This window comes from Mya arenaria, chromosome 2 (assembly GCF_026914265.1).
Source record: "Mya arenaria isolate MELC-2E11 chromosome 2, ASM2691426v1".
Taxonomy (NCBI): Eukaryota; Metazoa; Mollusca; class Bivalvia; order Myida; family Myidae; genus Mya; species Mya arenaria.
Genome location: NC_069123.1, coordinates 59,440,443 through 59,457,831, shown reverse-complemented (window position 1 = coordinate 59,457,831; position 17,389 = coordinate 59,440,443). Strand labels below are relative to the sequence as shown.

Below are 17,389 nucleotides of genomic sequence, written 5' to 3'. Positions count from 1 at the left end.
CATTCAAGATACTATTCTCATAAACATTGCAATGGCTGCTTATTCAAGATAATTTTCCCACAAACATTGCAATGGCTGCTTATTCAAGATAGTATTCTCATAAACACTGCAATGGCTGCTCATTCAAGATAGTATTCTCATAAACATTGCAATGGCTGCTCATTCAATATAGTATTCACATAAACATTGCTATGGCTGCTTATTCAAGATAATATTCTCATTAACATTGCAATGGCTGCTCATTCAAGATAATATTCTCATAAACATTGCAATGGATGCTCATTCAAGATAATATTTTCATAAACATTGCTATTAAGTCTTCAGACTATAGGATAAAGGCAGGAGCATACCTTCAGCCTTTTGAACTGTATGCCAATACACTTAAATGGTTTGTCTAAATGTGACATCCTTTCTTTATATTGGTGTCAATATGTTATATGGGGTGTGAGGGCCGACTCCTGCCAGAGATTTTTTTTCAGAATACAGTTTTAAAGGAACCATTTTCAAGCATTTCGAAAAGCTAACATTCAATCAAATTAAGACAAAATCTTAAACCAAAAAGTATAAATGTATATACACAGGGTCCAAAAAAGCAAGTGGCATAAAAACTTGATTGCTCAATTGTCAAAAGTACTTGCTTTTTAAAAAAGATCATTAAATCGCATGACTTTCAATTCTATTTTGATTTAAAATAGTTAAAATGAAAACTTTTGTAGTGGATGTTTTAAATCTGGGACCCATTTAGCTAAAGAACTTCAGCGAACACGTTATATATTACCTTTTTGGATGTTTAATGTGTTGGAAACATCAAAAAAAAAAATATCAACATTAAAGTTATGGAAGCCAGAACTAGGACCCATTACAAATCCTACTTCCAGCTTTAATGGAACACTTCAACTCAAAGCAATAATAGGGTTAGAATAGAACAAATTTAAAGAAAGACTCTTTAAAAGCATAATTATCACCGATATTTTTAATTGTAAAAAATAGTAAGATTTAAGTTGTACTTTACCTATTGCTAGTGGTCAGCCAACAATTACGTTTCCACGTGCAAAACGTGTCAAACTAAGGGTCGACTCAGTGAAGAGGAAAACATGATTGTGGTTCTTCTTTTAATATAATTTTAGTTGTGTTTGTTTTGTTCCGAAAAGCACCAGACTCTTGAAGTGTTTCAGGATATGGAACTACATTATTTCTAAATAAATTATTTATTTAGAAATCAATGAAATCCGTCGTGAAATGATTTATACAGTAACACATATTTTGAGACGACCCTTGATTTATTGTCATGTGACTGTCACGTGGTATCAACTAAAATGGCGGACAACCAAAACAGTAGTCAAAATGATGAAGACATGGAAAATGTGGATTTATCTACATCAATTGTAGACGACAGTGCATGGGAGGGGTTTCAAGACGGACAGGTATAAACATTTGTACATTGCTCACCGTGATTTATTTGTATAAACTCTGTTTTTGATACAATTATTAACTTCCTTGAATTTTGAACGACGTGATTTTTCTGTACCGATGTACTAGCTAAAGAACTCCAGCGAACACGTTATATATTACCTTTTTGGATGTTTAATGTGTTGTAAACATCAAAAAAATAAATATCAACATTAAAGTTATGGAAGCCAGAACTACAGATGTACATGTATGTGTTTTTACATTTTGTTATTCTTTATGTTTGTTCTTTAAAATAAGCTTTGTCATACTAAATAAGCTGACTTAATAGCATCAGCAGCTAATATTATGCATCTGATAGATTATAAAACATCTTTATACTGTAACGGTCCGCTGTATGCTGCGGATGTGTGTTGTATGCTGCGGATGTGTGTTCATAGTATATCACATTCCGTTTAAACGGAAGTACGTTCATAGTATGTATGTTAACTTGATTGGTAATATGCAAATTAGCAAAGCCCGGGTTCTGTGTGGATTGAGAATTTACTGTATATAAAGACCAGCAGACCCCTTCAGGGTCGAGCATGCTTTTCCCTGAAGGGATCTGTTGGGCTTGTTTGTTTAACGTCGCATGTTATGATACGTTTTTTGTTGGCTGATATTATATTCCAACTAATGTGTGTTTTTTAGCCACAACAATGCACGTATAGGGAACTGTTTTAACATTTGGATATTCATTTTGTTCCTTAAAGGCCACAAGTCGACTGATCCATACCAGTGTAATGTGTATTCTACAACTTAACTCCACAACACTAAACACTTAACTGTTAAATAAAAGCACAAAAGTTCAACTTTATTTTCTAGCCAATACCTTTTACTTATTACACTTAAGTGTTTAGTGAAACACCAATAATTAGTTTAATTTAGAGCGACATAAATGTCAATAAAGCATCGCCATTTTGAAAACATCTAGCAGGTGCCCGTTATCTTTCCGCTCAATATACTTAGCGCTGGGATCTGTCATTCTTGGCTAGGAAAACAACAAGTGGGACGCATAGATTTGCCAAATTAAAAATGGTCAAAGACTCTGAAGTGTGCTGTTTATATGGACTAGTGTTTTTTTATGCGCGGGCAAAATTTAAGGAACTCCTATGATGCAGACTTTCTTTATATTGGTGTCAATATGTTATATGGGGTGTGAGTGGGAGGGCCAACTCCTGCCAGAGTTTTTTTTCTTCTTTCTACCAAACACAATTAAATACTAATTGTTCTCTTATTGCAGTTAAGAATTGTGCGCTGTCAAAGCCTATTAAAAATGAATAGTTTTGCTAGTCAGAGTTATGCACCAGTCAATTGTAACCACGCACACACGAGGTAAGGCCCATTCCCTGCTATTTTCAGCACAAAATTAAACCCCATGGCATTCACTCGGCACTGCCAGGCCACCTGGAAGGTACAAACACGGCCCATTTCCCCTCCTGTCCCTGGTATACCCCTAGACCTAGGAGGGCTGTAGTTACAACTGACTGGTGCATTAGAAAATGACATAAAGATAACTTATTCATAGAAATCAAGTCTAGTGCTGAATCACAAAGTAGAAATGTTATCTGATAATTGGCACTCTGTTGATGCCTTTTATGCACACTCGGTTGAAGGGTTGAAATTTTGCTTTAGTGTCAAATAACTATGCTTTTATTTTGGACAAAACAATTGGACTAGATCAATTCTTTGTATTTAGAACCTATAGTGGGAATAAAATGAAACCACTGAAAATATGGTACATTAATGAAAAAGATACATGTAGAAAAATTGACTGGGGGCTGGTTCAGGGGCTGGGTCATTCTTAAATATGGCTATGATTTTTGTGTTTAGCGAGCTGTATATATCTTACATAATTGTTTATTAATCCAAATAGCCTTGTGTATATGCATTGTATCATTTTCATGTAAGTACATGTTGTTTTCATGATGATGACACAATGCATTAAATATATATATTTTTATTTTTTAGATAACATTATGATTTATCTTATTCAATGTATACTCTCCATACTCAATAATTGTGTTGCTTTAAGTACAATGTTGACTTTTGCATAATTGTGGTCAGATGGGTGACTGTTAAATGACATCAAAACAAATAGCACTTTCATCCATTTTTGCTCACTTACATTCTTGATGTTATCAAATTAGAACAAGAGAGGCTGCTGCACTGTACTGATCAGCTGTTGATATTTACCTGAGTATGTTATCTCCTGGCACGTTTCAAACAAGATATTTCATTATCTTATTACCAATTATGACTGAAGTGACAACAGTAAAAGTAATAGTTAACACAACCCAAATTATTGAATCATACAGGAACTCTACAGCGCAAGTGTATAATTTTAAGTTGTCAAGGAAATCATTTGATAAATAGCGGCCAGAATAAATGAATTGCTTTTTAGCTCACCTGAGCACAAAGTGCTCAAGGTAAGCTATTGTGATCGGTCTATGTCCGGCGTCTGTCGTCCGTCGTCTGTCATCTGGCGTCCGGCGTTCGACGTCAACAATTGGTTATAATCATCTTCTTTTCCTAAACCAATTGGACAATTTTGATGAAACTTCATAGGAATGATTCTTTGTTGGTGCTTTTTCAAAAGTGCTCAAGGAAATGAATTCCATGCAGAATTCTTGTTGCCATGGCAACCTGAAGGAAAAGTGTCAACAATTTGTTATAATCATTATCTACTCCTAAACCTCTTGGACAATTTTAATGAAACTTCATAGGAATGATCCTTGGTTGGTGCTTTTTCAAAGCTGTTCAAAGAAATGAATTCCATGCAGACCTCTGGTTGCCATGGCAACCTAAAGGAAAAGCGTCAACAATTGGTTATTATCATCATCTTCTCCTAAACCCCTTGGACAATTTTAATGAAACTTCATAGGAATAATCCTTTGTTGGTGCTTTTTCAAAAGTGTTCAAAGAAATGAATTCCATGCAGAACTCTGGTTGCCATGGCAACCTAAAGGAAAAGTGTCAACAATTTGTTATAATCATAATCTTCTCCTAAACCTCTAGGACAATTTTAATGAAACTATATAGGAATGATCCTTGGTTGGTGCTTTTTCAAAAGTGTTAAAAAAAATTAATTTCATGCAGACCTCTGGTTGCCATGGCAACCTAAAGGAAAAGTGTCAACAATTTGTTATAATCATCATCTACTCCCAAACCTCTTGGACAATTTTAATGAAACTTCATAGGAGTGATCCTTGGTTGGTGCTTTTTCAAAATTGTTCAAAGAAATGAATTCCATGCAGAACTCTGGTTGCCATGGCAACCTAAAGGAAAAATTACAAAACTTTATTTGGCAAGATTTAATACTATGAGGCCTAGTGCTTAAATATTTGGTGGGTAACATTGTCTATTGGTTATCTACCATGTTTATTCAAGTTTTGCCCCTGGAGGAAAATTGGCCTCACCCCTTCGGTTACAAGGTCATTATAAATACATTTTGTTAAAATCTGATAGTTATGTAAAGTTTACTCTTGAAGCAAGGGCAGCAAGTCTTGCTATATGGTCTCCCTTTTTGTTGGAGATTCCACTACTTTCTATTTTTAGTAACAAGGGAATAGATTTTATATTTTATTAAGTCTTCAACATACATGTAGTCACTTCTAAGGTAATTATTGTTCTGTTTTTAGGTTCATAGATTCAAATAATTATTATACAATTTATTCTTTGGAAGAAATTTCATTTTTACTTAATTTTAAATTTAATAATGAGACTTTTCCATTGATCTTTATGTAGATTATTGTAATATTCATGTAGATTATTCTAAGCTACACTCTTATCTTCTGTGTGGATAGTGTTATTTACTTACAACTTATATAAGGAAAAAAATATTATGAACATTAGAAGGAAGGTGATTTTGTCCTAGATGGAAGATGTGATAATATTAGTTCAATGTGTTCTGATATTTGATTTTTAGAGCTTAAGGCAGTTTATTGATTTTATTGGGTTGTGCACTGTTTGTGTATCTATACTAAAAGTTCTTTTAGTGTGCAAGCAATTTTACATAGTTTTGTCAGTGTGCAGGCAATTGAACAACGTCCTGTCGGTGTGCAGGCAATTGAACAAAGTCCTGTCAGTGTGCAGGCAACTGAAATAAGTCCTGTCAGTGTGCAGGTATCTGTACCAAGAGCTGTCAGTGTGCAGTCAATTATCAAGTCATGTCAGTGTGCAGGCAACTGAACAAAGTCCTGTCAGTGTGTAGGTATGATAATAAAATTTTGTCAGTGTGCAGTCAATCATCAAGTCCTGTCAGTGTGCAGGCAACTGAACAAAATCTTGTCAGTGTGCAGGAAACTGTGACAAGTCCTGTCAGTGTGCAGGCAACTGTGACAAGTCCTGTCAGTGATTATCCAGGCAAGTTTAATTCTCTTTTCAGTTATCATTTATAGGAAATGAAGTAGAATCTATACCTCAGAAGTTGATAGATGACTACTCAAAAGTCACACGAAGATTAGATCTGAGCTTCAATAACATCAGGTAAACACAACTGGCCAATAAACTTTGCTAAAGCCATATACTAGTACATAGAATTAATCTGAACAATATACAGTCTGTGAAATAATTTTTTCAATTAAGGAGTTACTTGGCCTCTTAAACATGCCAACTGACAAAGTTTGGAATTATTAGTTTATAGCATGGCAAAAATTTGAAGAAGTTTTGGTGTATCAGTCTTTAAACAAACATGTACCCGGTAGTTGAAAAAATGTGTATAATAATTTTAGATATTGATTGATGACCAGTTGTAATAAGTCGCAACAAGTTTGTAATTCAGTCATGCTACTGGTTCTTGACAATTGTAGATAATCTTGTGCAATAGTAAGACAAATCAGTCAATATCTTGCGACTTGTCATGCTGCAAGTCGCAGAACAAACTGGGACAGGTCTTACTGTGTAACTGCTGTGATGACCAAGACAAAAACCTTTAAGCAATATTACTATATTAAAGATTGTTAGAAAGTAATTATAATAAAAATAATAATAATGATAATAATAAGAATAATTATTCTCCGTTTTAGCTGTGTGGATGGTCTGGAGGAGTTTTGTCACCTGGAGGAGCTGGTGCTGGACAACAACACTCTTGGGGACACTACCATCTTTCCCCGGCTGGACAATCTACACACACTCACACTCAACAAAAACAAGGTATACTCACACTCAAAATATGACTAGGTCAGTCTACATTCTAAAATGCAAGGTACATGCACACTGCTTACACTGAGCAAAATCAATGTACACTTTTACAACCTAACATTTATCTGTCAATGAATACAAACAACTCTCCCACTTAAGAAGTATAAAGTACACTCACACTAAACAAATACAAGGAACACTCACACTTTAAAGTATATAAAGAACACTCACACTCGAGAAGGATGAAGTACACTCACGCTCAACAAATACAAAGAACACTCACACTGAAGAAGTGAAAAATACTCTCGCACTCAACAGATATAAAGAACACTCACATTGCAGAAGTATAAATTACACTCACACTCAACAAATACAAAGAACACTCTTGCTTAAGAAATATGAAGTGCACTCACACTAAACAAATACAATGAACACTCACACCTACAAAGTATAAAATACACTCACACAAAAAAAATACAAAGAACACTCACACTTAAGAAATATAAAGTACCGGTACACTCATACTAAACACATGCAAAGAACACTCACAATCCCAGGTTACAAGGTTTACAAACTTAACAGTATGCAAGATCTCTATAAATTATCAACACAGACTTTATTTAACTTAAGCAGATATTGTTTTAATCTGTACTAATATCTAAATATTTGTGTTTTGAAGTGTGATAATGTTATTTCTTATTTGTTATCCCAAGATGCTTATGCAAAAAATACTTTCAGATAAAATCAAACTAATACAGACAAAGCATAAGTAATTGTTACTGTTGTCATAGTAAATATTTTTGCATTCAGTTGACAGACTTGGACCACTTGTTAGAAGACATAAAGGTCAAGTTTCCGCGACTGAAGTATTTGAGCCTGCTTGGTAACTCAGCCTGCCCAAATCAGCTGTCTTCAATGGAGAAAGATGAAGAAGACTACCAGAGATATAGGTGTGTATGGGGGACTAGTGTATGACCTTGGGATGAATCAGACATATGGGTGTGTATGGGGGCCTGTTGTATGACCTTGGGATGAATCAGACATATAGGTGTGTATGGGGGCCTGTTGTATGACCTTGGGATGAATCAGACATTTAGGTGTGTATGGGGGCCTGTTGTATGACCTTGGGGTGAATCAGACATATAGGTGTGTATGGGGGACTATTGTATGACCTTGGGATGAATCAGACATATAGGTGTGTATGGGGGACTATTGTATGACCTTGGGGTGAATCAGACATATAGGTGTGTATGGGGGACTATTGTATGACCTTGGGATGAATCAGACATATAGGTGTGTATGGGGGACTATTGTATGACCTTGGGGTGAATCAGAGATTTAGGTGTGTATGGAGGACTATTGTATGACATTGGGGTGAACCAGAGATATAGGTGTGTATGGGGGACTTTTGTATGACCTTGGGGTGAATCAGAGATTTAGGTGTGTATGGGGGACTTTTGTATGACCTTGGGGTGAATCAGAGATTTAGATGTGTATGGGGGACTATTGTATGACATTGGGGTGAATCAGAGATATAGGTGTGTATGGGGGACTTTTGTATGACCTTGGGGTGAATCAGAGATTTAGGTGTGTATGGGGGACTATTGTATGACCTTGGGATGAATGAGAGATATAGGTGTAATAAGGGGCTTTTTGTATGACCTTGGGAGGGATCAGAGATATAGGTGTGTTTGGAGGCCTGTTGTATGACCTTGGGATGGATCAGAGATATAGGTGTGTATGGGGGCCTGTTGTATGACCTTGGGATGGATCAGAGGTAAAGGTGTGTTTGGGGTGGCCTGTTGTATGACCTTGGCATGGAACAGAGATAAAGGTTTGTATGGGGGCCAGTTGTCTGGCCTTGGGTTGGATCAGAGGTATAGGTTTGTATGTGCGACTGTTGTATGACCTTGGGATAGATCAGAGGTATGGGTGACTGTTGTATGACCTTGGGATGGATTAGAGATATATATGTGTATGGGTGACTGTTGTATGACCTTGGGATGGATCAGATATATCGATGCATATGGGGCCTGTTATATGACCTTGGCATGGATCAGATATATCGGTGTATATGGGGGCCTGTTGTATGACCTTGGCATGGATCAGAGATATAGGTGCGTATGGGGGACTGTTGAATGCCCTTGGGATGGATCAGAGATATGGGTGTGTTTGGGGTGGCCTGTTGTATGACCTTGGCGTGGATCAGAGATATAGGTGTGAATGTGTGACTGTTGTATGACTTTGGCATGGATCAGAGATATAGGTGTCGTGTGTATGTGCGACTGTTGTTTGACCTTGACATGGATCAGATATATCGGTGTGTATGGGGGACTGTCTTATGACTTTGGGATGGATCAGAGATAAAGGTGTGTATGGGGGACTGTTATATGACCTTGGAATGGATCAGAGATATAGGTTTGTATGGGGGCCTGTTGTATGACCTTGGGATGGATCAGAGATATTGGTGTGTATGGGGGACTGATGTATGACCTTGGCATGTTTCAGATATATAGGTGTCGTGTGTATGGGGGCTTGTTGTATGACCTTGGGATGGATCAGAGATATAGGTGTGTATGGGGGCCTGTTGTATGACCTTAGGATGGATCAGAGATATGGGTGTGTATGGGGCCCTGTTGTATGACCTTGGGATGGATCAGAGATATAGGTGTGTATTGGGGCCTGTTCTATGACCTTGGCATGTTTCAGAGATATAGGTGTGTATGGGGGCCTGTTCTATGACCTTGGGATGGATCAGAGTAATAGGTGTGTTTAGGGGCCTGTTGTATGACCTTGGCATGGATCAGAGATATAGGTGTGTATGGGGGCTTTTTGTATGACCTTGGGATGGATCCCATTATTTCGTTGTCATTGTCACCTTCATTGTCAGTGTGAAATACTATAATCTTGGTCATAAAATGGTGTTTTTAGCTCACCTGAACACAAAATGCACGATTGTGATATATGACTGTCCGTCGTCCATCATTAACATTTTTCTTTGAACAACTTGTCTTTAACCACTATGTCAATTGCAACCAAATTCCACAAGATTATTCATTGGTTGGTTCTTTCCAGGATTTATTAAAATAGAATTGTTCCATGTATAACTCTGCTTGCCAAGGCAACTAAAAGGAAAACATTTGAAAATTGTTCGCTCAGAAATTGGTAATATTTCAAAATAAATTCACAGAAATGTTTTTACAGTTGTCTTTTATCAAATTCATTCAAGGCATGTTTGTTCGTTTAAAACTTTGCCTTGGCTAGTTTTCACTATATGACTATAATTCTATATATTTTTTAGTAATATCTTTGAAAATCTTCTTCTCTGAAACCCAAGATCTTGATATTTGGTAGTGGCCCTTTACCTAGATTGTACAAATTATGTTCATGGGGTTGCACTGGCCTGGCTTAATAGGGGGGCCCAGGTTTTCTATATACTTATATCTTAAAATTTTAAAATCTTCTTTGAAACAGCATGGCCCAGACAATTGATATTTGGTACAAAGTCTTTTGTAGTGGCTTTCACTAAAATTGTTCAAATAATGTCCGAGGTTAAAGCTGGCCACATCCCAGGTGTTCAAGGTTTGCTATATACCAGTATAGAAATAATCTTTGAAAAACTCTGAAATTGCAAGCCCAGATCATTTTAATTTGTATGTAGTCTCATGTAGTGGTTTGTAACTACCTACATCAAATGCAACCAATGACTTCCTCAGCAACCAATGATTACCTTAGGAACCCATGGTTTCCTGAGCAACCAATAATTCTTCATAACCAGTTTCTTTCTTAGCAACAGCTTATGACTTCCTAATCAGCCACTTACTTACTAAGCAACCAACAATTTCCATAGCAACAAGTGACTACCTAAGCAACTGGCTTCCTTATCAACCAGTGACTTCCTTATTAATCACTTACTTATAAACTACCAATGACTTCCTTAGCAACAAAAGACTAAATAAGAAGCCAATGATTTTCTTAGCAACCAATGACTTCATATCAACCACTTACTTATTAAGCATCCACTTTCTTCCCTTTCAACCAATAAACTCCTTAACATCCATTGATTTTTTGCAACCACTTCCTTAGCAACCAATGACCTCCTTGTTGTATGACCTTAGGATTGACTTACTTAGTGACAATTAATTTACTTAGCAACAAAGGACTTTCTTTTGCAACCATTGCCTTCTTTACCAACTCATTCATTAATTCCACCCTACAACTTTCTTATGAACTAATGACTTCCTTAAGAACCAATTGCCTTAGCAACTACCTGCATCCATAGCTACCAATGACTTCCTTTTCAACCAATCACTTCCTAAGCTGGTTTGATCAAACCATGGAATTATAAATTGTTTTTTGAAAGGAATGCCATAGCTTTGGAGATCGGTTGTGGTTTAATGGCATAATTCCCAATGTCATAGACCTGCTTGCATGTACTTCTGTTATGTACTATAAGGTCCGATTGTTCCTTCCCCTTCAGGTACTATGTGCTGTACAGATTACCCACGCTGAAGTTTCTGGACTCAACACAGGTGACAGCAGCAGATCTCAAAGAGGCCAACCGTGTTGGCCCATTTATGTGTGTCGTGCGGGGACCAGAAGACACCTCAAAAGTATGGTTGTTTTACACGCTGTTGAAATGTTGTGCATTCAAGTATAAAAACACCATTATTTCGTTCGACAAATTAACTGTCAAATGAATTCAGTCAAATTCAAAATATTTAATGTCATAAGTTTGTAAAACATGCTTAATTTACAATAATTCTTTTGCTTAGAAAGTTTCTATAAAATAGCAATTTTATGGGGGGAAAAAATACTGCTAAGCTTTGTACTGCATCCTTACAATGTTGCTGTATATTTAAGGCCCCTGAAGAGTCACCCCCTTCACCAACCCAGTATACCCCTCTTCCACAGAACGCCCGCAGTTCTGATGACCATTTGAGTGAGTTCATAGTGTTATTCTTTTTTAACCATGTGTCATATGCCAGCAGTTTTCATCCAAAATAAAATTTTGGTCAATATGTGTTCTTGGTTGACAGAATTATTGTAGTTTTATTTATTTGTAGTTCAACAGTTGTTGTTTTTAGCTCTACTGGCCAAAGGCCAGAAGAGCTTATGCGATGGTAATGTGTACGTAGTATGTGCATCCGTGCGTCCGTGCGTCCCTGCGTCTGTAAACAATTGCTTGTGAACACGATACAGTCTTCAGTTTTGATTGTATCTTGATGAAACTTGTACAGTATCTAGATATCCATTAGAGCTGGGTTCCTTTTCGAAAACCAGCCAGATCCGCCCATGCATGCCTAGATTATGGCCCTTGATAGTATAAAAAAATGCTATTGTGTAAACAATTGGTTGTGAACATGATACAGTCTTCAGTTTTTATTGTATCTCGATGAAACTTGTACAGTATCTAGATATCAATTAGAGCTTGGTTCCTTTCGAAAACCAGCAAGATCCGCCCATGAATGCCTAGATTATGGGCCATGAAAGTTTCAAAGAAATCCTTTCTATTTTTAGCCAGGTCTGCATGAGCGAATTCTACTTTTAGCCAAGTTTACATGTACATGTAAATTCAAGTCTAGAGTTAAGGGAGACAATTTGCAAGTCTAGGATTTTGAGAGACAATTTGCCTTTTGCTTCTGCAGCTGATTTTGTGAAATACTCTGCCTTGTTCTTGTTGAAAGCCCAAAGGCCATTTTTTAGCTTTAAGTTCTGTAGTTTGCACATTCATCTTAACAAAATTGGTTGTGAATGTTTAAGTTATGCACCTGGTGTCATTACTGGCCACACCCAGGGTTAACAGGTTTGGTAAACATAAATCTGGAAAGGTTTGAAAATCTTTTTGTGTGTTCGTGCATCCATCTCAGCACAATTGATTGTGAATGTTTGTTCAAATTGATCAATGTTGTCCTAGGATGCCCTTGACTTTGACCTTTTGACCAACTTTTTTTAACTTTTAAAACTACAGAAATTTTTACTATGAGTACAGTTTTGAAAGCATTTTTTTTTTGTCAGATGACTTTTACTTGGCACATATTAAAATAGTTCATGGAACTAATCTGCTTACAATACTTTCTTGGCTCAGATGTTGAACATGCTACGTTTTCAGGTAAGCCAAACACAAAACATAAACCATATGTCTGTTGCCTTTTACCCATACATACATGCTCTGGATTGATATGACCACAAAAGCCATGCCAGTAGAGCATAGGCCCTTTTGGGCCTCTTGTTTAAACCATGCCTGACTTCGGGGAAAAGTACTATGATGTGACTCATAAATGTTTTGAATGATAAAAATGAACAAAATTGTAATTTCACAAGGTGTCTAAATGGATAGTGTATAGGTAATAGTTTCAGTTCACAAGCTGTTGAAAAAGTAAGTCAAAACCAAACGGAAAACCTTTCTGACATTGTCCTTTTAAATGGAAAGGAATCAAAGTGATCTTTACATATAACTTTTCAAATGTCTCTGTTTCAGGTACATTTGGTAAAAGCAAGTATGTGTACTATGGGAAACATTCTGAAGGAAACAGATTTATACGCAATAATGATCTCTGATCAAACCTGTGACAACAGCTTTTTTTTAAAATTACAGGGCAAACAACATTATTATATATTAAGAACAAGGAGAATGAACCATCTGTAAATCTTACATAAATGGCACAACTAGAAAATGAGTATGTGCTACAATAGAGAGAAGATTGATACATGGATGCAAGGATACAAGTAGATTCATTTCAGTGAAGATTTTGTAATTATGAGATTAGAACATTGTGTGTTTAGTCATGCCTGTGTTGAATCATCAAATAGAAGAAAATGATTGATCAGATGTGTTGTTATTCCAAATTAGGAGAACATGTGTCATCATTTTATTCCTTTTGTTTTGTGTATAAAGTGCAAGTGCAAACTGTTAATGAAAGCTATACAAAGCACTATAAAGTAGGGCAATATGCTTCTACGGACCAAGATGATGTCATGGAAACAGGGTATATTCTGCAAGGTCTTCGGTTTTTGCTTTTATTGGGGTGGTTATAACATGACAGACACTGTTTTTAGCTCACCAGAGCACAAAGTGCTCAAGGTCAGCTATTGTGATCGGTCTTTGTCCGGCATCCGTCCGTAAGTCCATCCGTCCGTCCGTCAACAATTGCTTAAAAAACATCTCCTCTGAAACTACCAGGCCAAATTCAATGAAACTTCACAGGAAGCTTCCTTGGGTGACCCTCTACAAAAATACAACAAGTGGTCATGATTTATCAACAACAACAACAAAATGGTTGACTTCCTGTTTTGCTTAAAAAAACTTCTCTGAAACTACCACTCCAAATTCAATGAAACTTTACAGGAAGCTTCCTTTGGTGACCCTCTACAAAAATACAACAAGGGGGTCATGATTTATCAGCAACAACAGCAACAACAACAAAATGGCTGACTTCCTGCTTTGCTTTAAAAAAACATCTCTGAAACTACCAGTCCAACATCAATTTAACTTTACAGGAAGCTTCCTTGGGTGACCCTCTACAAAAAAACAACAAGGGGTCACAATTGATCAACAACAACAAAATGGCCAAAATGTTAAAATCTGATAGTTGTCTAAAGTTTACTCTTGAAGCAAGGGCAGCAAGTCTTGCTATTTGGGCTCCCTTTTTGTGGAGATTCCACTACTTTCTATTATTAGTAACAAGGGAATAGATTTTAAATTTTATTAAGTCTTCAAAATAGTCACTTCTAAGGCAATTATTGGTCATTTTTTTCGGTTCATAGATTCAAATCATTTTTACTTAATGATAAATTTAATAATCAGACTTTTCCATTGAACTTAAGTAGATTATTGTAAACTTCATATAGATTATTCTAAGCTACAATCTTATCTTCTGTGTGGATAGTGAATAAGCCTTTATATATGAAGAACATTTTGATTCTTAACACTTGAATGAAGATGATGTTGACCAAGATGGAAACAGCGATAATATTAGTGGAAGGTGCTGATTGTGTTCTGATATTTGATTTTTAGAGCTTAAGGCAGTTTATTGATTTTATTGGATGGTGCACTGTTTGTTGTTTGTGTATCTATACTAAAAGTTATTTCAGTGTGCAAGCAATTTAACATAGTTTTGTCAGTGTGCAGGCAATTGAAAGAAGTCCTGTCAGTGTGCAGGCAATTGAACAAAGTCCTGTCAGTGTGCAGGTAACTGAAAAAAAGTCCTGTCAGTGTGCAGGTATCTGTACCAAGTGCTGTCAGTGTGCAGTCAATTATCAAGTCCTTTCAGTGTGCAGGCAACTGAACAATGTCCTGTCAGTGTGCAGGTATGAGAAACAAATTCTGTCAGTGTGCAGTCAATCATCAAGTCCTGTCAGTGTGCATTCAATCGTCAGTGTGCAGGAAACTGTGACAAGTCCTGTCAGTGTGTAGGCAACTGTGACAAGTCCTGTCAGTGATTATCCAGGCAACATGTTTGACCAGTATGTTTTTCAATATTCTTTGAGAACAAATATCAAGCTTTATTGATTACAAAGTTTAAACTCTTTTACTCAGGTGAGCGATTTAGGGCCATCATGGCCCTCTTGTTAATATAATAGTAACACTAAATGTAATGTTATACAAATATATTTCCTTTTTACTACATATATATATACATGTATATATGAAAATTGCTGTACAGTTTGACTTTTTTGTATTGTCTCTATATATATACTGATGTATTAGACCTTAGTGATAGTCATTTTGTCATATATATCTTTGCACATTGTAAAATCAGTAGTGCTTTTTTATTCTACACAATTATATACTAAAAAAGGAGGACATTGCAGCTTAGTTGAAGTTTTGTATGAAGCATTTATTGTACACATAGCTCATAGCCACTCTTTGAATTGATTTAAAACTTTGTCCGCATATGCGGGTGAAATAGACAATCAAGTAACATAACTTGTGATTGTATTATTTAAAAGTTATGGCCATTTTTTTAATTTTATTATTAGCTCGACTATTCGAAGAAAAAGGAGGGCTATACTACTCGCCCCAGCGTCGGCGTCGGTGTCCAGTTAAAGTTTAAGGGCAAGTTGGGATTTTCACTTATAAGTCCAATACCCTTCATTCAATTGACTAAATACTTCACACAGTTGTTCAGGGCCATCACATGATGAGGTTGGATAACTCCATATTATCGTTTACACATATTATGGCTCCCGATTGACTATGGAACTTAGGTTAAAGTTTTAGGGCAGGTTAGGATATTTATATACTTCTATACCCTTCGTTCAATTGATTTAATACTTCATACAGTTGTTCAGGACCATCACCCAATGAGGTTACATAACTCCATATTATTCTTAATACAAGTTATGACCCCTGATTGACTTAGGTTAAAGTTTTAGGGCAAGTTAAAGTTTAAGGCAAGTTGGGATTTTAATAAAAAAAACATCTATACCTTTCATTCAATGCACTTATTAAAATTCAAAATTATTGATGACCATCTTACAACAAGAAACATAACTCAATTTTAACCCTAAATACAAATTATGGCCCTTGAATTACTACTATTTTTTTTTTTTTTTTTTTTCAATATCTTTTGAAAGGCATATCTGTATATTCTTAACCACATTTTCATAATGGGAAATCAAAGTCAAAGCGGCATAGTCGAGCACGCTGTCTTACGACAGCTCTTGTATTTTCATGCAAGCCACTACCCTGCAAGTATTGCGATAAAAATCAATGAAAATTTATATCATCTAGTTTGTTGATGCCGTTCACAGTCTTGATGCTTTGAATAAAACTCAGAAAAGGGCTTATACTTAGTAAAACCAGTTTGAAATAAACAATAAACATGACAAGAGCACTTCATTTCATAGTTTCTAAAGTGGCACAGAAGCTTGAAAAAAATTATTAACACCATTTCTTAGTCAACAGGATACAGTAGTTGCGTGGCTTTCACGAAGATGTAACCTTTTCAATTCAAATATACTAACTAGTCTAGTTTAGTGTAAAATATGCCAAAATGCATCACAAGCAAGATATGGCATCTTACAGTGACTTAAGAATACCTTATATTTTAAAGTATTTTTGCAGCATGCAATTCTGTGATATGTTTTCAGAAACAGTGTAAATGGGTTTTATGGTACATATTTTATACTCATATTTTCATTATTTTCATATCTGCATATAGACGTGGATGTGCAAGTTTACTTACAGATATAAAGAAAACTATGTGCAAATTTTTTAAAAAAAAAATTTGTCAGAAAGCTAAAATGTTGTATGTTTATTTTCATCATTATCCAGAGTCTTAAGATTAAAACTCACTACATTTTGCAGAATAAAAAAAAGAACATTGCCTAATATTATAGGTATTTGCTCAATTTAAGTGAAATATTCTACTGAATATATTAGCATTTTTTTTTATAATATATGTAACTGGTCACTATCATTGTCAATGACAGTACTAGGTCATATAGCGCCTTTTGAAGTTTAATGGCTATTTCCTGCAATGATCTTATACAGCATGTATAAAAGAACTGTAGTAGTGATTCAGAACTTAGTATCTTGTTTAAAAGTAAGATTTTTGGCTAACTTTTGGCAACATACATATATGTCATGTGTGTTTGAAAATTTGTTGCTGCAGTTTTTAAAGTTGATACAAAAATATTGTTTGGCAATTAATATGACAACATTTTGGCATCAGCTGATGAAAACAGAAATGCTTTGTTATTGATACTTTAAATTCTGTGTTTCTTCAATGTATTCTTTGCTGTACTTATTATTTCTGCAATTGGATGAAAACATTAAAACTACAATGTCTATTTC

At 35.7% G+C, this 17,389-nt stretch overlaps 1 protein-coding gene across 1 annotated transcript; it reads left to right on the top strand.

Moving 5' to 3' along the window:
• Window positions 1-1,311: 1,311 nt before the first annotated feature.
• On the top strand, window positions 1,312-17,385 carry LOC128209566 (leucine-rich melanocyte differentiation-associated protein-like). Its single transcript, XM_052913649.1, has 7 exons — window positions 1,312-1,424; window positions 5,834-5,934; window positions 6,474-6,600; window positions 7,399-7,538; window positions 11,069-11,201; window positions 11,452-11,530; window positions 13,070-17,385. The coding sequence occupies exons 1-7, from the start codon at window positions 1,317-1,319 to the stop codon at window positions 13,147-13,149; spliced, it is 768 nt and encodes a 255-aa protein (XP_052769609.1). The 5' UTR covers window positions 1,312-1,316; the 3' UTR covers window positions 13,150-17,385.
• The last annotated feature ends 4 nt before the right edge of the window (window positions 17,386-17,389 follow it).

What these genes read in the sequence shown, in the direction of transcription:
- LOC128209566 (XM_052913649.1), top strand. Translation starts at nt 1,317, where the DNA reads ATGGCGGACAACCAAAACAGTAGTCAAAATGATGAAGACATGGAAAAT. An exon ending in AGGGGTTTCAAGACGGACAG is followed by an intron (nt 1,425 to 5,833) that starts GTATAAACATTT and finishes TTCTCTTTTCAG; the next exon opens with TTATCATTTATAGGAAATGA. An exon ending in TCACACTCAACAAAAACAAG is followed by an intron (nt 6,601 to 7,398) that starts GTATACTCACAC and finishes TTTTGCATTCAG; the next exon opens with TTGACAGACTTGGACCACTT.